The following is a 21,514-nucleotide window of genomic DNA, read 5'->3' as shown; positions in this document are numbered from 1 at the left end:
GACATAGACACCTCAGTTATATTCCTAATTTCAGTGGAGTAAACAAAGGCTTTATCATTTGCAGTCTATTTTTTAAAACATCATCATGTCATTGTATTATGACACTTTCTTGACTTAGCATTTTTCCTACCTATTTCCCTGATTTTAGTGTCTTCTCAACTGTGATTCCTCTTCTACGATTATCAGAACAACCTGTAAGTCTTTGCAAATGTAGGTAACATTTGCAAAGTCGGGAGCTTAAAACTAAGTCTGGATTCAGTTTTTTTCAGTGATATTTTTAAAATCTTGGACAAAGCAACAAGTAGTGTAATATAACTAAGATCCATCATTTAATTTTATTTGCATCTGAATTTTAGGTACCTAGACATGAGGGATCTTGTATTCCTACTGTCTGTATCTAATTGTGATCACCAGCCTAGGCAGGTACTCTTAACAGTTAACAATGTGTTCACGATAAAAAAAAATCTCAAGAACAATTGGCAGCAGGCCCCATTAAGCCCCGTACCTTCCTTTGATTAGCAGTCACAGGAGTAAGTTGTAGTTGGTTACAATTGATGCATGCATTTGAACTGAGTCAAAATCTCTTCAGTTTGGACAATGAGCATAGCTGAATATGGCACGATCTGCACTATCTCAGCTTTTGAGTGACTGTTCCTTGGGAACAGAGTTATTCCTCCTCATTATAGCAAATCTGTTCAGCAGTTACAAGGGGAAATCCTACTGTCATAACAGCTAAAGCATACTCAAACTGCTTAACAAACTGTGGCTGATTTTTAGAAGAGTGAAAACCTCAGTCTTTTGAAAAGGCATCATGTTCAGATTATAATGGACAGTATTATTACCATGTATTACAACAAAGTGTATGATGTAACGTACCCTCTCTTCTCTTGGGAATGGTTTGCTCTTTATAGTATATGGACCAAGAACAAGACTCAATTACCAGAAATTCACCTCTCAAACTGAAAAGTCTAGGGGGTGATTTGTTTAACATATTAAACTACTTGGTCCGTGTTGTAGAAATGTGCTGTCTTCTGTTGTTGCACTGCTTGAGAGCCAACAATGAGGAGGCCTGTTGCAGAGTTAGGTAAACTCTTGCTTGAATGAATTGGTCATGTCGTGTTAAAGTAATTAGTGCTTCTGACCAACAGACAATGGACATTTCCCAATACTTCCCTCAGGCAGCTGCTTGCGTGATGTTCACAATTTAAACTAATCCCTTTCATACAGACCGGAGGTTTTGGGCTGAGGAAACTGGAGATAGGATTACATTGTCCTACATTACATATACCAATAGTGAGTACAAAACTGTAGCATTTGGATAACTGAATTTCATATTGTGTCCTGAGAACTAGCACCCATCTTTCCATGCCGACATTTTACCTTCTAGTGATCACTACCAGTTGAAAAGAGGGTTGCCTTTGCCATAGTAGCCCTACGCTAGTACTGGTTGTTTTGCAATCATTTGGGGTGAGCAGACACGTCTCAGCTGGAGGGGGTGTGAGACCCTGGAGTGCACCAATAGGCTCTACCAGCTTGTGGTTGCAATGTGGTTATCTTTCTGTATAATGCTTTTCTGCAGCCTTCCCTCCTGCCTCCCAAGATTTTGCTCTTTTTTCTTCTTCAGCTCTTTCTTACAACGTAGCTGTTTTCAGAGGAGCCTGATCCAGGGTTACACAGCTGCACCATATCACACCTGACCTTGAACACAGGCAGCTGACAGAGGGTAGTTGATGGGATTTATATCACCATGCATTACCGGTAAAATATTGCCTTTAGTTATTTTGATGGTAGGGTTTTCACTCTGTCATTTTGCAGGCTGTTACAGACCCACTGTAGGAAAAACATTCATGCTACACTTGTCCTGAGCTTAAAACACATCAGACTGTTTGCATCCACAGTGCTAACAGTGCCAGTGTGTGTCATGACCCACACCACATTCTGTCTGCTTGGACATGAGACCTGCACAAACACTTTAAGCCTAAGAACACATTTAACAGACATGTCGCCAGTTCCCCTCTAGTGCTGACACCCCCCTGCACAAGGGAAAAAGTGCAAAGAGTGCCGCAATCCCTTATGAAGGAGGGACAAGACATTTAACATCAAAATACTTAAAACAATTTATAAAGAATCTGTTTAAAAGGCCACTACAGCCTGAAGATAAAGAGCAAGCCAACGTGGCCATAAGTTAAAAGATGGGGCATTATGCCAGAAAAGAAAAGACAGTCTGCCTTGATTATAACTTAAAGTCAGATACTCAGTTCATGAAAAAAAAAATCTCACATGCAAAAAGAAGCCAAACGTTAAGTTTGCAAAAAGAAGAAGATCCAGAAACACAACGTATTAACCCCTTCACTCAATGCTGGAGTGGAAGGAAAGCAGGCTTGACCCTTGTTTCCACTGATAAGTAGTTGTGGGGAGCAGTCGGATCTGCTACAAAGGCTGGAGGCTGCAAGTGCAAGAACTGGAAGCATCTGCTGGTGCACTGCTACCATACGGATGTGTGATGGGCGATTAACTGCTGCTTAGCTTCTGGCTTGCTTTTCTGTGACTATCTCCCGTCTGCTAACAGTGTCCACTGTCAGACAACATATATACCCTAAGCAAAGCCTGTGTTTTACGCTGCTGCTCCGCTTAGACAATGTAACTAAGCAAATCAGACTTCTGCAGCAGCGGGAGAGGTGGGGCACAGCAAGAATCCCGCCCAGTATACTTCATCTTTGAAGTTTCCTCCTTTGGATTCTTGCCTCCACAGGCCTTATTTGGTACCCAGGAGGATATGCCAGACTGCTTTTTTTGTGGATATTTTGCGAATGAATTCCTAGTGTGCTGTAGTCTGAGCTGCACAAGATTATTATATTATATAACTCCAAACCCCTGGAAATAGTGAGAACTCTACATGCAAATATCAGGGGGGACTATTTCACAGGGAGGAATGGTTTACATCCATGTTGTCTGTAGAACATGGAGCTAAAAGGAAACTGTCCTTTACTTTACACAGGATTTACATGTCAAAGGAACTACTTTGTATGCCCAAGAGCGAAATGACATCTATTGAATTTGGGCAGTTGAAGAACTGACTCCCTGGAGTCACTCCCTGAAGTCACTCCCTGGAGTGATAAAGGGAATGAACTGAGTTGACAGATCCATCTGTCCATTCATACTTTCACTGAATGTTGCTCTGTTAGAGTATGCAGAGTTGGTGATGTGCTCCTACATGAAGGATTCTGTAAACAAGCTCCATGTTATTGTGATTGCATAGGATCTTTCTTTGTATCCCATCTGAATTTAACACACATTTTACTATGGATCTGGAAAAAAACAATGAAGATATTTTACCACATTCAGACCTTGCTTCAAACTAGATGTGAGCATTTGCCATGTGTGAATACCTCATAAGTTTGGGAAAACAAAGGTAGAAGGATGTGACAATGACATTCATTGCTACTCCCATAAATGGTGTTGACTGTAGAAATTGTTGTTGCCTTACTCTTGCTTGCTTAGTAGACACATTTTTGGAACAGATCCTGGCTTTGGATTATGTTGTTAAAATTTCAGAATAATATGTATACCTCATGGGTCTGTTTTTCCTTTAATGGGATGAATGCATATTGTTTATGTTAGGTTTGCTAAGACATACATATTTTATTTCTTAGATTTCGGTTGATGGCTTCAGAAATATTGCCAATGGCTGCAGTGGGATTCAAGATTTGCTACTCAACAAAATGCCAACTCTTACAGACAGATGTATTCAAGTAAGAAATTGAAAATAAATCTGTGTTTTGAGAAACTTTCTGATGTTGGAACTGTGTTATCCTCTCAACTGACTTTAAAGAAAGTTATGCAGATACAATTTAAGAGGAAAATTTCTCCCTGAACACATTTTTTTAAACTATTATCTAATTAAGTTTATAAATCTTGCTCACTTGCAGTCACTTTCAGAAAATTTCATTTGTCTTGTCTTCTTTTGCTACATGGGTATGGCTGAATTATGGTCTTCCATTTTATAAATGAGAGGTTTTAAGTTTTTTCAGTGTTACAGCAAATATAACATATGGGAACAGCATTCTGCTACTGATTTTCTCCATCAAAAAAGAATTTTCAGGCTTCTGCAAAAGTGATTGTTAACTAGATCACTGTCTCGGGTGTCTGCCATGCTTCATGTCTCCAGTTACTTACTTCTTTTCCTTGTGTTCCCAAACATAATAAATATATGGAGAATTTCAGTAGTTTATATACTGCTCACTGTCTAGAAGTTACCTTAAAAAGAATTATAACTATTTGTTTGAAATTGTAACATTCAGTATTATATGCAGAATATTTGCTGATCTTTTGTTATGTGACAGCATAGGTATATGAATATTTTATTTCACCTATTCCCTTTGAAGGCTCTGGTTAAAAAATGCCAACAGATAATGTCTGTTGTCTTTCTTGACTCTCCACATCTTTCTGATACAACTTTTAAAGCCCTTGCTGAATGTAAACTTGTCAAGGTCAGCATTGAAGGTTAGTATAATAATTCACAAAATTATTAGGAAGATACATTTTTAAAATTCATCCAGATAATTTGAAATAAATCTTTCAGCTGATTTCAGTGGGTATTTGGATCAGGCCCTTAATGTATGTCAGATGTGTAATTTACATCTTTATATATTTCAACAGGGAATAACCAAATTACTGATTTAAGTTTCAAGTTGATAAGTAAATGCTGCCCATACATCAGGCACATTCATATGGCTGATTGCCAGAAGATTACAGATGCTGGTCTTAAGATGATTTCACCATTGAAGCATATTCTTGTACTGAATGAGGCAGACTGCATAAGGTACTATATCACATCCAGATTTCTGTAAACCATCGCAAAGGAATTTTGGTAAAGTTAATTATACTTGTAATAAGTCCTGCTAACACATCTTTCAGTTTTAAAACTAAATTCTTAGAATGTTAATACATGTATCTTAATATTTAAAAAAATATTTTATACAAGTAGTTTTTCTTTCCTGTATCGTGTTTTCAAAAATCTGTCATTATTACTCCAGTTCAAGCAAAAAAATTAAATGTAGATGTAATATTACTTAATATCCATGGCATATTTTAGTGCTGGAATGTGGCTATGAAGAAGATGAAAATGATAACCAAAGACAATTCCAGTGCCACAACTATTTTAAAATTTGAATATCGTTTAAGTTTGTAAATATTAAAATAATACTTTATCTAGTACTAAGATATAAACAAAACTGCCAATTTTTTACAATTACCAAGACAACGTTGTAATCTATGTTGCAGAGGAAAGATATATTTTATGTGAAGACCGTTTTCCACTTCAGGTGTGTCATGTATCAGTAGAAACAAAGACGAATGAAAGGGCTTCCAAAGCTGCACGCTTGTTCCCTGTTTTGTGGCACGCTGGGGGGGTCAAGGGTGGGAGGGAACAGGGAATGCAAAACCTCCAAACATTTCAAAATCAACAGACCTATAAAATAATACAAAGAAGCTAGAATTGCTGCTTATCTTAAAATTTCTGACACCATGTGAAGTTGTAGGGGTTCTGCTTCAATGTGTAACTGAAGTGCTTTTTATGCCTGTTGATGCTGTATAAGAATCTGGTAACATTGCATGTAGACGCGCTGAGAAGTGCTGGAGTAATACCATGACATCATGTTGGTAGTTCAGGTGGGCAGATGGGACAGCTGCCTGCATTTTCTGGTTTAACATTCAGAAGGCTGGATTTTCCAGTCTGTTAGCCCAATCTTGGCCTGTGAGTGTGTTTGCACATGTGTCTACTGTCTCTACTGCTAAAGAATTGCTGAATTACCTTAACAAAACTTTTTAAGCAGTTGTAAAGCTATTGTAAAACTCTGTACTTACTGTATTGCTTTTGCAGACACTTGTAAAAGTTTCAGCATTAACAAAGCTATAGATTGTAACACATCTAAGCTTGCGTGGTGGGTTGACCCTGGCTGGACACCAGGTGCCCACCAAAGCCGCTCTATCACTCCCCTCCTCAGCTGGAGAAGGGAGAGAAAATACAATGAAGGGTTCGTGGGCCAAGATAAGGACAGGGAGAGATCACTCACCAATTACCGTCACGGGCAAAACAGACTTGACTCAGGGAAATTAATTTAATTTATTACCAATCAAATCACAGTAGGATAATGAGAAAATAAAACCTAAATCTTAAAACACCTTCCCCCCACCCTTCCCTTCTTCCTGGGCTCAACTTCTCTCCTGATTTCTCTACCTCCTCCCTGCCAGCGGCGCAGGGGGATGGGAATGGGGGTTGCGGTCAGTTCATCACACGTTGTCTCTGCTGCTCCTTCCTCCTCAGGGCGAAGACTCCTCACACTCTTCCCCTGCTCCATGGGAGACTCCCATGGGAGACAGTCCTCCATGAACTTCTCCAATGTGAGTCCTTCCCATGGGCTGCAGTTCTTCACGAACTGCTCCAGCGTGGGTCCCTTCCACAGGGTGCAGTCCTTCAGGAACAGACTGCTGCAGCGTGGGTCCCTCACGGGGTCACAAGTCCTGCCAGCAAACCTGCTCCAGCGTGGGCTCCTCTCTCCATGGGTCCACAGGTCCTCCCCGGAGCCTGCTCCAGCGTGGGCTTCCCATGGGGTCACAGCCTCCTTTGGGCATCCACCTGCTCCGGCGTGGGGTCCTCCATGGGCTGCAGTGGATATCTGCTCCACCATGGACCTCCCTGGGCTGCAGTGGATATCTACTCCACCATTAACCTCCATGGGCTGCAGTGGATATCTGCTCCACCATGGACCTCCACAGGCTGCAGTGGATATCTGCTCCACCATTAACCTCCCTGGGCTGCAGTGGATATCTGCTCCACCATGGACCTCCACGGGCTGCAGTGGATATCTGCTCCACCGTTAACCTCCATGGGCTGCAAGGGGACAGCCTGCCTTACCATGGTCTGCACCACAGCTGTGGGGAATCTCTGCTCCGGCGCCTGGAGCACCTCCTCCCCCTCCTTCTTCACTGACCTTGGTGTCTGCAGAGCTGCTCCTCTCACATATTCTCACTCCTCTCTCCAGCTGCGCAGGTTTTTTTCCCCTTCTTAACTATGTTACCCCAGAGGCGCTACCACCGTCGCTGATGGGCTTGGCCTTGGCCAGCAGCAGGTCTGTCTTGGAGCCAGCTGGCATTGGCTCCATTGGACATGGGGGAACCTTCTAGCAGCTTCTGACAGAAGCCACCCCTGTAGGCCTCCACCCCCGCTACCAAAACCTTGCCATGCAAACCCAATACAACTTGGTAAAGAGTTTCTCTCAAGAGATAAGAAACTACAAAAGGAGAATTGTTAGGATTTATGTTTCTCTAATTTGGACAGTGTATTGCTATAAACATTCACATTGTGAGTTAGAAACATTTAGGGATTTCTCACAGAATCAAGGGAAATGCCATACTGGTGGTAGAATCTTAAGAACATGTTTTGAAATGCTTAGCCATCTTAGTGCTCTTCATCAGTTTCCTTTTTTCATTGATGTTTTTTCTTAGTCTAAGCGTCTAAGTTTTTCTAACTTAGTTATATGGAAAATTTTTTGAGAAAAGGGACAGAAAGAGCAAATGTAACAATCCAGAATTCTTAAATTACAGGAAGTATTTGACTACATGTGAAAAATGAAGAAAGAAAATTAACTGATCATAATCATTAGAATTAAGAAATAATAAAGACATGAGTAAAAAGGTGGCTAAAAATGGACACAGGCAATGTGGTGGATCATACCCTTGGCACATTTTTACAGTTTGTTATCTTCTTGTATGACAAAGCAGTGTGTAGCCTGTGTTCTTATATGGTTAATCAGCTGACTAGAGAAACTTAGCAAGTGTATTCACAGCACAATTATTTTAAAAGTTATAATGTGGCTATTTCAGCCCTCAAGCCCCGTGTGGTTACAGAGTATCTTTTTTTTTTTTTTTTTTTTTTTTTTTAAATTCAGTTGACTGTATTGCCAGGCTCTGCATTCCTTACAGACTTTATGCAAGTTAATTATTCTGAAGGTATATTTCTTAAATTTATCTGTCTTGAATGAAAAACAACTGCACGGTGAAATAACACCAAAACTACCACAGTGGCTGAATTATTGTAGAGTGATTACTTTAACACTTTATGAATTATAGCTTCATCTGTAGCTTGTGGTCACACAATGAGGCTCTGTTCAGGTTATCATTTTATTAGTAGTGCTATTCTTACCCATATGTTTCTGGGACTTTGGGATTTGCAGTGATTCTTTGTGCTGCAACAAACTGTACAAGCCAAAATATCATTCTGTCCTACAGAATCCTGGAATTAATTTTTTATTTGTCCGGGAACACAAAAGAAATACTGGGAATGCATTGAAAAGCTAAGCGTACAGTAATGTTAAACATACCAGAGCTATGAACTGTATTGAAACACCCAAGTTGTAGTCAGCTCTCCAACCCTCTCAACTTGTCTGAAGGATTTTCACAGAATCACAGAATCACAGAATCATATAGGTTGGAAAAGACCTTTAAGATCATCGAGTCCAACCATAAACCTAACACTGCCAAAAACCACCACTACACCATGTCCCTAAGCACCTCATCCAAACGTCCTTTAAATACCTCCAGGGATGGCGACTCAACCACTTCCCTGGGCAGCCTGTTCCAATGCTTGATAACCCTCTCGGTGAAGAAAAATTTCCTAATATCAAGTCTAAACCTCCCCTGGCGCAACATTTTCTATCCCATTTTCTATCTATCTACTTAATTTTTATAACCTTTGTGTATATTGTAAGTTAGTGATTTGTGTGTGAGATACGCAATGATTAAGTGAAACACTCCAAGGAAGAACTCAGGTTAACTCTTCACACATGTGTACAGAACAGCTACTACATACATCTACTACCCATGACTTTTGCTTCTGTGCTAGAAGTTAATTTTTCCTTTAAATTATTTCAGTTCCTTAAATTAACAGAGATATCAATACTAATATTACTCTGAAAATTTTAAACAGGTTCTGATACTTTCTAGATATGTTTTCCAAGCTCTGTCTTTTGGAGTGCTGTCATATCTTAGTGTTGGAACTAATGGTAGTTCTCATAATCTCCAACAGACTTTTTTTCAGAAAGTTCTGGTTTTCAGCAGTTCCAAAGAGCAGCATCTTTCTAATTGAGCCATTAATTATTCTGACTCCTTTTGGGCTTAAAAGGCTATTTTAAAAATACCATTATTAATTTCTTCTTATCTACAATGTAGGCTGCTGAATGCAAATTGTATATGACTTGTATGGAGTAGGAAAAATACATATTATAAATATTGCCTACATTTCTCTTTTAGAATCAGTGATGGAGGTGTAAGGCCATTTGTACAAGGTTCTTCAGGAGCTAAGCTGAGAGAGCTGAATTTGACTAACTGTATTCATGTCACTGATGCTTCTGTCACAGAAATAGCACAAAGGTACCATAGTCCAGTACAATATTTTTCTAGTGTGGTTAGACTCGCAGTATATTTCTAATGTTAAAGTTCTTAATATGTTAATAAATGGGTAAAATTATACAGCCAATTGTATATAGAAAATTGTACTAGATAAATGACTAGTCCCTTTTGGCATTGTGAATCTCTTAAAAAATGATCCATCATATAAAGGGAAATTCATCAATATAAATATGGAAACCTGAGAAGTCTTAATTTTAGGGGAAAAAAGTGCTTAAATGATGGTTGTCAGTGACAAAACTGCATTAAAAGATTAGTGTGTATAAGTAACATTTTTTGTAAACTCAATAAATACTCATGTCTGCACAAACAAAAAGCACTCTGTTGCTAAACCTCTTGAATTCCAGTTCCTCAGAGGGTGTATTGGTATTGGCAATCAAAAGATAAATTTAAATCTCCAGAGAAGATTGGAGTCAGTCTTTCTACTCCTTACCAGATCTCTCAGAAGGCTCCTGTTTATGCTTTTGTAACAGTAGTTATGAATAATTGTAGCATGCTTGCTGGTAAGCTAGGGGATGCCTTCCCTTTTTTAATGCTGGAGTGTTACCCCTAAGGCTGTGAGCATAGATACACTGCTTGAGGAGTCAGATTTCTTAGGTCTTCTGGTTTGGTTATGGGAAGATACAGTTTACGGTGCTTACTTATGCAGTAAAATTCAGTTTTCTATGTATGGTCAGTGAGTGCTGATTTGCAGAACCTGGCAATGTCTTCATTTGCTGTGTAGCATTATCTGCACAGCTGTAGTTGGGTGTGGGTACAGCCATGGGGCCCTGAGTTCTGTCGTTGCAGTGAGCTTTGAAGTTCCTGTGCAAGATATGAGACATATGGAGATGGAGAAAAGTCAAGCATTAAACTAATTTAAAAAATATTTTTATATAATACAGCTCCTTGATTTCCATAGTTTGATTTAATTTGATTGCTGTTCATTATTTGAAACATTTGTGATGCTTATGCATTATGAGTGGAAGTGCCTATGTAAGCTAGGTATCAAAAGTCTAGAGTGCTTATTTTCATAGGTCCCCTGAAAAAAACTTAGCAAGGGTTATTACAAAAATGTACTTGCTGTACTACATTTCTGTAACACAAGTGGAAAGCTGACAGTTCTGGGTTTTTTATTTAATTCAGATGTCATGAATTGACCTACCTAAATCTGTGTCACTGTGAAAATGTGACTGATGCTGGAATTGGAGCCTTGGGAAATATGCCGTCATTGATATCCATTGATATCACTGGAACCAGCATCTCAGATACGGTACATATATGATTAAAGAGTGAAGAATGTGTTTACTATTTATCTAGGCTTTCTGAAAAAAATGCCATAAAAATCCATTCATTTAAAAACCTGAAAACTGAAAAATTGGTATTTTTAACATTTAAATTTGTAAAAACTGTGTTTTCCATGAACAAGATTTTATGGTGAAAAATCCCGAATGTTAGCTCTAGCAGAGGCACTGCCTTATGCTGTGGTCTAGAAAATAATTGCTAGTGAAAGAATTACTAACAAGGTATCTTCAATGTGTCAAGTTGCTACAACTCTGGAAAGCAAAACAGCGAGCATGGGAGCCAGGTTAAACATTGCAAGCCTCCACATTAGGTGTTCCTGGGAGGTCCTGCCTTGTCCGCAGGGTTCAGAGCCAGTTCTGCTGTTTCTCTTACTTTTGGGGCAAACTCTTTTCACTGAACACAGAATCTAGGAGAAAACTTGCTGTAGAGACTATTCACTCAGTCACTGTTCAAACAGCATTCTAAGAACTTTATTATTTGGCTCTAACACAGAGTTTGTGCAAAAATAATCAAAATGTGACAAAGTAATTAAAATGCCTCTATCTTTTATGGAGGCCTGAAAATAAAAAACAAAATTAAGCTAAATAAAGGCAGTTGGGAAATCCAAGAAGACTTCTTTTAATGTAATCATTTAAAATATCATAAAATTATATCTGAATGAAATTTATGCTGCCTTGAATTACAGTCCCACAACGTTTCAACATAAATGTTTTCTTTCTCCTTGCCTGCCACAGCTAGTCTTTTAAAATGCTGTGTTGCTTCTTACTCTAGTTTTCACATAGCACAACCCGTGACCTCGGCAGTAAGTCAAGCTCTTTTGCTTACACTGCATTTCTGAGGCTTTCAGTTTTCTCTCTCCCACAAGAGAGATAAATTAACCTGGAAACTGACCGTTTGTCATTTTTGTAATGTCTGATCTGATTGCTAGTACTAGCTACAAAACTGTTACAGTTTTTGCTGTTTGCTGTGTTTAAGTATATAACATTCATACATCTATAATAAATACATTTTCTAATCTTAAAATGTTATTTGATAAAAGGAAATCTAGAAGTCTGCTTTGTAACAAGCTACTCTTTGTATGCTTTGACTTTATATTATGCCTTTTATTAGCATATAGAGGAAGTTGTATTAAGATCTCTTTTAATTTAGACTTTGTAAGCATTGCTTTAAAAATGTAGCAGAGAGCACTGTGTTTTATATGCAGTAATCAACACCATTACGCTGTGCTCATAAAAATTGTAAGGCTCATATGCTTTCCTGCAGTCTGTGCAGTAGATCTCTGTTGCTTTTGCTGTCTTACTATTTAGTGTGAAAAATGTAGAATGTGCAACATCACAGATTTGCACTACACAAGAGAATTTTCCTTTCTGGTTTTTCAAATGACAGCAGAATCATTCTGCCCACCAAAGCAGAGCAGAATTTACTGCAATAAGGATGACATACTTAAGGGAAGGATAGGGCAGAAAAGATACAGTAGAGTCAGATTTTCGTACAGATTTGTGTCTCAGGTATGACTGACGTAATCAAAATGGAAGTTTTTTTCCACTGTTGGTGCCTTCCTCTTCTGTAGTTACTCTGATGCCCAGCAAGTGAATGTTCCTGTTGCGATCTGTCTTTCATGCAGGGAATTTGTTGCATTTGGAAGAAATATATTGACTCTTAGAATTGTCTCTGACAAGAAATCTTGTTAATAATAATAAAAAAAATTACAGTACCCTGTAGACTCACAGTAATTAAAAAATGTAGTGCTAATGAGAAATACATTAAAAGTCTCTCTCGTGTTTGGAGAAGTTTATTATCCTGGTCCTGAGTCTAATCCTCAACAGAAAGACTGGAAATTGAATAAAAACAATCATTGCATATATTCAGGTTTTGGTATTGTGTAGAAAGTTACGCATTTTACATAGAGAGAAAACGCCTAGGCAAACTTCTAAACACAAGCTAGAATAAGGCAAGTAATTCATCGCATGTTTAAGTTGTATGCGTGCTTAAGTGTCTTGCTAAATAAGTCAAAGGCCATTCATTAAGAAAACCAAGTATCATCCAATGAAGAGGATGTCAACTTTATGCATATGAGAAACTGGCGGCATACTGAAGAAGTTACTGTACTTTTCTTCTTAGGGCTTTGACCATATTGCTCTTACTTTCATAAAATATATAACATTTAAAAAATGCCCCCACAATTACATTTTAAATATTAATTTATTCAGTCAGTTATTTTAGCATTCATCCTTTTACACTTCAGAAAATATTTCCTTCTTTATTCAAAACTGATTTTTTAAAAACAAATAACACAATTTTAAGTCTCAATAACTTTTTTTAATAGTGGGAAGGATATTTGTTCTGTTTTTGTCATTCCTGAAGTATTAGAAATTGGTTTCTTACAGTTATAAACAACTTAAAAGTGACTTAGAAATTAAAAGATTCGCAAATTAGTGACAGCGTTTCTTTTAAAAAAAACCTGCAATGACAGAGCAAGATGTTGAGTTCTTTGAAAAAACTACCTTTAAATTCTTTGAGAAAACTCCATTTTTTTTCTAGCTAGCCTCCCATCCCTCATTGTTTTCCCTCACGTTTTGCTCTTCTAAACTCCTTGGAATAGGGACCATAGTGTTTTAAATTGTGAGTATGGTTAACATGTTCATGAATGCATAGATAATATCACAAGTCATTTTAGATATCATTGTACAGGTATTTACAATATTTGCAAGGTGTTTAAGCTTCTATTATGGAGCTGGAAACATTAGCATTTAGGACCAAAACCTATTCGTCTTTCCTATAAAAGCAGACTCTGGAAATTCTTCCATGAGTTAGAGAAGCAGTTTTAGTTATAAGCTTTATTCTCATGCTCTCCATATTTTTGCTAAAATGTCTTGAACTTTTTCTGATGTCTATATGATACAGCTTTGGCAGCTTTGCTCCAAGTCTGAGAGTCTGAAAGTGTGCAGCTGCCTAGCTTTCCTTGTTCTGACACAAGCTGCTGATGCATATGGCCTGGACCACCCATCTTCTTGGGACATAAAAAAAAAAATTAAGTATAGAAGTGTCAGGACGTTTGAAGAAAGTGTCTTAAGTCAAGCAGGATTTAGGCAGAAAAAGCATAGCAAAGAATATGAACTGTTAAAGAAACTTAGTTGACTCCTGAGTTATACAGAGCATGCAGCAACAAAACCAGCAGATGCCCTGACATAGACTCAGGGAAGCTTAATATCAGTGGTGAATTGTATGCAGTGTAATAATGAGAGAGAAAAAAATAGCCTAAAACATAAAAAATAGGTAAAATACTTTAAAAATGGGAAGAACCCTGATACTGTTCAGAAATCAAAGATTAAAAGGAAATATGAAGTATACAGAGAAATATTCTTTGCTTCTGCATTTTCTTCTGCAATGACTGTCATGCCTGAAATTCTCTCTCGTGATAATCTAAGGCCTCATTCTCTCTTCTGGCTGAAATGCATCCTCAAGAATTATCTGTGGCATCAAGTCAGCTAATCAGTCACAGATTTTTTGCATGCTATGTGTAGTTACTCTTTAAAGTTGAGGATAATTTGTAATCACTGGAACTCTGGAGTAGTGGTTATATGGATGTATAAACAGTTAGCTCAACTTTCTTTTCTTATGTGTTTGTATTTAATAATCTTCGGATCCTGGCTGGTCCTGAAGGCCAGGCTGCAATGTAAATATTTACTAATATTTTAACAATAATTTTCTAAATAGAAAAAAAAAAAAAAAACCAACAAAAATGGCATTTTGGCATTCCACAGTTATCTAGAGTAATTTCTTTGCATTCGTAGTGGGATTCTGAATCTATGGTGACTTGAATCCATAGCCCGGCTCCACATTTTATTCTGTTAGAAAATTAGGCCAGTAGGACTGAGGAAGAGCCTCGTAAAGGTTAAGAAAAAAATATTATCAGGTCTAATAGATATAACCAGCAACAGACTGCAAATGAATTAGTTGCATCTGATTTCCAAAGGAAAGGATGTAACAAATCACATGCATTCCCAAGGCACGGAAAAGGAAATGTTAAAATATATTAAAGTGGGCTCCGAATTCATATGTTAGCACTCCAGTTTGCTTGGGAGAATAGAGAAAGAGAGAATTTGACCTGGAGACTTAGAAACTTAATTCTGCATAGAAATAGGAAATACTAACACAGAGAGTCATTACAATGGATGCCAGATGTGCTAACACCTTGAGTCCCAATGCAAATCAGTAGGAATTAAAGGTACTTAGCAATGTTGAAAACTGGGCTCGATATTTTTACAGGACATTTTGTTACAATGGAAGCCCTGTCGTCTGGACTTAGTGTCAAGAAATGTTGGCAACTGTATTTCATAAGTTATGCTCTGGTCTAACTGCAAATGGTGTTAGGTACAGAAATTAAATTTTATGGCATGGATTATACACAGTCATACAGGGGGATTTCTGCACTGCAATAGAAAAATGTCTTTACGGTTCCAGTAAACAGATCTGACCCACGTTTATATTAGCCCAGGTACTGGAAACAGTATAGTTACATTTGCTTAAGAACTTACCCGTTTTCCAGAAGGTTTTTGCTATCTGAAACTGAACTTTGTTCTGCCACATATGTATTGTTATTAGCAAAACGATACTGCATGATAGGAGTCATATTCTTCTCTTCTAGTAAGTGTTTGATCCGTGAAACTGGTGCCTGACTGTGGCTAATCTGTGCAGAAATCTGAGCGTTTTAGAGGATAAACTGAGTCATTTCATATTAAATGGCTCAGAAATGGAAGGTGGGAGATACCTCTTAAGAGCTGTCTTCCAAGATTGGAGTCACTTTGAGGTCAATCGCTTTGGTTTGGGGTATGAACAGGAAGTAACATCTGTATATCTCTGGAACATAAAGATACATTACAGATGCTGACCTTTAAGGTTTCAAAGAGATATGTGAACAGAAATCTCAGAAGTTGAAAATAGCATAGCACATGGTTATTGTTAGCGAGAGACGGTACATTCATTGCAGCCTGCAGTTGAAAGGCAGAGACTTGCAGCTTGTGAATATAAATAATAAAGAGTTGTTCTTTGCTATGCCATAGCCTCAGATGACTTTTCTGTCTAGCAAGTGAAGACCCTCACCAACTGGTACAGTCAGTACTCATTTTCTGATCTACACAAACCGTGGTGAAATAATAGTAAACGGTGCCAAATGTTTGTAGGCCTCACGTAATAAAGTAAATGAAACAGAACAAAAATGTAAAAATTGCTTGAAAAAAACAGCTGTTGGAGAGGAATAAGAAGTTTCTTTTAAAGTTGTTTTGTAAATGGAAATGGTAATATACATGCTACGCAAGAGATGCAGGGCAAAGTCTTCCCTTTCTCCATGGCAACAGAAGATTGATCCAAGATATATGGGGTGATTTCTTTATGTTAAAGGGGAAATGTGTTTTTGGAGACACATAGAGTGGGTGATCCTAGTCTGTATGCTGCAGAGTATTTGTTTTGCTAGCATCTATTTCCAGGAGTTCCAGTGATAATATGATAGCTCTGACCATATCTTTCAAAAATGTCTGGAGGCTTAGTACAGAAGATAAAAGTCTCTAGAAATAGGTCAGTATCCTGGATGGGGATCCTGATGTTATTTATCAGGGAATACTACTGAATAAATCAGGAAGTCTAATAAAACTAGTGATAATTGGCTCCTTTGTATATATGTTAGATACAAAAATAATAGTTTAAAAATTCATATAGATTAGAATTCCTGCGTAGAGCTTGTTTGAAGAGGTTTATTTTTGGAAACGTAAAAGTTTTGTAGTTTTTCTACGCAATAGACAGTTCCTAATAACATTCCTTGTCTTCCATGTCTTCACTCTTTCCCTTCTCAAATCTCAAATTATTAATGAAACACCTCAAAGGAGACTTTGATTTTAATTGGAAAAAAAAAAAAGTTGTTCTGTGATTCAATGTCATTCTAGTCATATAAAATGATTATAAATTAACTTTGAAGTCATAGCAGCATTAGTTGTCAAGTAGCAAAAAATCTTCATAATATTCTTTAGTATTTCATTACCAAGTACATTAAAGTTGTGCCACTTTTAAATAAAGAAAAATGCAAGAAGAAATTATGTCCATAAGGTCACACCTATCACTATCAGTCTCTGCTGTAAGGAATTCAAGTTCTGACATAAACCCATTTGGGGTTTAAGTACATAACCGTTTTTTTGTCTTGAATAGGAGTGCTCTGGTCAACAAAAATTTGAAATCTGTAGATTTTCATGAAGCTGTTGAAAGTAATGGTCACCACATAACTGTGTCTGCTGAGAAAAATGCAAATTTCTTTGTTTTCATAAGTAGCCAGGATTGGAAATCTTTTTCATTGTTCCATTTTTTGTTTTTATTCAGCCTGTGAGATTTCAGGAATTTGCAAAATCTGAACTCCAGCCGCACTCTTCCAGCACTATCATTGCAGTGTCCACATCTGGATTCCAGACACTATTTACATGTGCTTATTTTTTCAAGAAGATATTTCCTCTCTGTGCAGTGCTGTTTGCTGCTTAATTGTAGATAATTTATTAACCATATGGAATAAAGTGATAACTTTGTTTTTCAGTAAAGTTTACTTTATTGATAGGAAGCACAGACATATTCTGCTGTGACTATCAAAATACATTTTACAAAATCAACATTTAATTCTCCTTCAGATTAGAGAGTTTAGGATCATAATGTGGTTCTGTTTCCTGGTCTACGAGCAGTAAAAATCACAAAGCATCTTCAGATCCTTTTGCGCTCCTAAAATAGGAATTTACCAAAGTTTTCACCTGCCTATTGTCTTGAATATGGGGGTTGTTCATGCACCTGTGAGTGTGACTGCACCATTTCAAATGTTGTCTTGTACCATAGCTGTAGCTATAAAGCCCTTACTGGTAGGCAAATCATAAAGGCAGCAATTTTAAGATATTATTTGGTCGTAGCAAATAGTATTTTGTTCTTCCAACAAAAAAAAATTGTGAACAGTTCTTTCAAACTCAAATTTTGGAGGAGATCTGTAAATGTATTTTGCTTTATGAGAGTCCTGGCCTGTATCCTGTGGAAGTATTTCACACCACGCTACTTTTCTTCAGTTTCTTTCTTTCTGAACAGGTCAGAAAATCTAATTTTTTGCTTTCTCAATTGAATTATTTCTGCAAAGAATTCTTAACCCTTGTACATACTTCAAGCAAAAATCGGAGGATAAACTATATGCATTCTGCTGAAGAGAATGTCTTAAAAGGTGCTGTAATTCTTAGATAGAAGCTTTAATATATAGGCATTGGATATTATTGACCATCTTAACATATTAAATGTAATTACATGTAATTACATGTATTGATTTTTAAGATTAATTTTTCTGGCATTTTTTAGGGCTTGAGAGCCCTTGGCCGCCATGGAAAAATAAAGGAACTTTCTATATCAGAATGCAAAAACATCAGTGATACTGGGATTCAGGTAAAACTTCACCTCTTTTCTTGGTGTTTCCTGGAAGCCTCTCTATTTCTTCCAATTAACCACGTCCAAAACTGATCTTATTTTCTCTGCACGTCATCATTCATTCTTCATTACGCCATTCTACACTCTCACTCTTACAAATGATTCTCCCCTTTCATTCCTTTCCATTTCTTTTTTCATTCCTTCCATGAATTTTAATGTGTCTTGAATTCTGCTTGACTCTGAAATTCACTCCACAAGAGCCTTACTGCTACTGAATTGTACTGTGCCAATTGCAATCTAAACTGCTGGTACTATTATTTCTTTCTTGCTCTACAAATCCTTCACCAATTTCTATCTAAAACATACTTTTCCCATTGCTGGTATGGGCTTTCAGGTCTTGCTTTCTGCTTCTTTAGTCAGTCATTTGTTGAATGCCATATTTAGATGCCTTAGCATGCCTAGCTCAATGGAAAGGTTGAATTTCTTTAAGTCTGTTACACTTGGTTCCTCATGTGCTGCTGATATATTGCTACATGTCATTATCTCTCAGTGACACAAAAATATGTCTCAATATACCTCTAACGGCATATTTCTTACCATAAATGGTATGATTAAAAATAACAAATTGTATTTCAATAAGAAATGCATGTGCATCTTCTCCTGATTGAATAGATGTCTTTCTTAGCTGTTTTATGGGAAAAATAGCACAAATTGCACGGTGTCCTTATTTGAATAAAACCTTTGAAAATGTTCTATGAAAACATCAAATGCGTAATTTATTCGTATCTAATGATGAAACTAATCTGCTAGAAAATGGACTACATGTATTTTAAGCTAGATGTTTGAAATACTGAATTCTTATTCTAAAGATCTCATCATGCTCACAGCAAGACATCTATTGAATCTCACTAAACTTCATTTTTTCCATTGTTTTTCTTTTTAAAATTATTATATACAGTGGTTTTGAAATGTAAATATTGGATCTGGGCTATATAAAGCTAGATATTGTTCTTAAAATAAAAGGACTATGTTAAAACATGTATTATTTAGTGTTCTGATCTCATACATAGCCTATGAACTTAGAAATTTCCCAGGGTCAATAATCTTTATAATCGGACAGGAAATTAATTGATTTGTAGAAAAGGCAACCCACAAATTGAAGTTGCCACAAAGGCAGTTATTTACATTGATGATAAGTTATGAAGTTACACAGTGAGAAAATACTTTCTCTGTTGAATAATCAGCAATTATCATAGAAATATTAACACTAATACAGTATTTTCATTTCATTTTACAATGCTTATAAATTTTTTTATATTTCTGATTTACTGACTCTTGCTTTTTTTTGACGAATGTCAACAATGAGGCTTGCCATCCAAATATTTATTAGACTTACACTATCATCACAGCAGTAACTAGATACTGAATTCTGACTTATTAGTACTCATTGTCTTGTTTTGGTAAAACCAGTTATTCGGTGTTCCTGCAATTCTTTTTATGGATAAAGCATTGCATTGGAAACTGGAAAAGATTCAGAGAGGGTAACAGGGATGATCAGAGCTATGGTACAATCTCCATAAAAGGAACAGATAAGTAAGCAAGGAACCTGCGGTCTGGAAGGGAGGTGGCTGAGGGAATACAACAGAGATCTTTTCAGTTGCAAGTGGCGTGAAAAGGGTGGATAGGGATCAACTTTTTGCTGTTTACTTCCATACATAATCTAGTAGGCATGAAATGAGCCTAGTTTGAAAATTCAGAATGAAGAAAAGGAGATGACTGTTTCCAAAATGTATAGTTAAACTGTGAAATTTTTTATCACAGATTGCTTGAAGTTTACCTAAATCCTTATGGAGATTTGACAGATTCAGTACGATTGCATAGATTTACTGCTCCGTGTTTCAGAACAATATAAGAAATAAACACTGGTTGGTAACTTTACAGTAGAAAAAAGAACCATCTGTCTTGTTAGGAAGGAGAGAGGATTTACATCCAAATAAGAGCACTTTTTTCTGTAACTGAGAATTGTTCCTAACCATGTATAACAGAAACGCTTAAATCATGTGTTTTAATGATACAAATTTCATGCCCATAAACACTTGCAGATCGTAAGTCTGCAGGTACAGGCAATGCCATCACGTAATCCCAGTCTTCAGCTTCTACATTTTTTCCATTATAAGCTCCAACATCCATCATTTTATAGCCATATATTGTAAGAATGAGTCAGTTGTTGCTGCACCACAAGGGATGCATCTGGATTGAATCTTGTTACCCAACACACACGTCAGGCCATTAGGATTTGCTTCTTTGGGGATAATTCTGACTCACCTTTCATGAATGTTCTGTGTAAAGGTCCATGTTTTTAATCAAAACAATGACCAAGTATGTACATCTTGTGTATATCATGGAAAGTCAGGTAGTGCTAGCACTGCTGCTTTCAGAGAAGAATATTCACTTCTGTGTTGTGCTATGCTTACAGCTAAGAAGCCATTTCAGTTGTCACACTACATAGAGTAAGTTCAAAAAAAGACTGTGAAAAAAGAAGTGTTTATGCTTTCCTTGTCTGCTATATGAATTTGAACTTTTTGAGGAAGAGAGCATCCGCAGGGAGTACATGTAGGAGTTGCAGAAGCCATGTTGTCATGGATCTAGGGAGGGCAGGAGAAAAAGGAGGTAAGGAAGTAATTTGAAACAAAACGGCATGTCCTTTTTTGTAAGTTGAATCTAAGGATATTATGGAAAATTTTTAGAGAGTAACCCCATTGCATGCTGCATATCTTGGTTATCCTTTGATTATATAAAGAATATTTAAATTATGTGAAAAGAAAATGCATATTAAGAGAGCTTTACTAACACCGTTAAGGTAAATTGCTCAAAGTTATAAAATGCCAAAAATAATGTTGACTGTACAGTGTTCATTCATTTACTTGTTCCCAGGCATTATAACAGTATGTAAATGCTTATGTGATCACATATTTTATAAATAGGATCTTTGCTCAATTCATAACTCAGATGATGCTCAATGAGCAGCAATTTAGTATTTTATATTTTCATTGATGCTTGTGTGTGTCCTCAGGTCTTATTTATGCAGAATTAAAGTTGTGCAAATAAGTTAGAAAATGATGTTATTTCCTTCATCTGGTGTTCAATTCTTTGTAGTGTCTAAATGTTTTGCAAACTTTATTTATCTTCACAACCTCTTCTGTTATTTTCTTTATAGGCGTAGAACCAGGGATACAGAGATGAAGAGAGCAAACAAAGCTCCATTTCCTTTGATTGCAAATATAATTTTAGTACTATTTGCAAAATAATGTAGGGGTAGACTTAAAGTTATGAG

At 37.0% G+C, this 21,514-nt stretch overlaps 1 protein-coding gene across 1 annotated transcript in view; it reads left to right on the top strand.

The window, feature by feature from the left end:
• Positions 1-21,514, top strand: part of FBXL13 (F-box and leucine rich repeat protein 13) — a 97,748-nt gene that overhangs the window by 59,827 nt on the left and 16,407 nt on the right. The window contains 6 exon segments of the mRNA XM_075491267.1: positions 3,654-3,752; positions 4,386-4,503; positions 4,660-4,822; positions 9,310-9,429; positions 10,591-10,717; positions 18,115-18,198. Coding sequence (XP_075347382.1) covers positions 3,654-3,752; positions 4,386-4,503; positions 4,660-4,822; positions 9,310-9,429; positions 10,591-10,717; positions 18,115-18,198 — 711 coding nt within the window.

This window comes from Mycteria americana, chromosome 1, assembly GCF_035582795.1.
Source record: "Mycteria americana isolate JAX WOST 10 ecotype Jacksonville Zoo and Gardens chromosome 1, USCA_MyAme_1.0, whole genome shotgun sequence".
Lineage (NCBI taxonomy): Eukaryota > Metazoa > Chordata > Aves > Ciconiiformes > Ciconiidae > Mycteria > Mycteria americana.
Note: the sequence above shows the minus strand (reverse complement) of the source record. Positions and strands in the feature narration are given on the sequence as shown.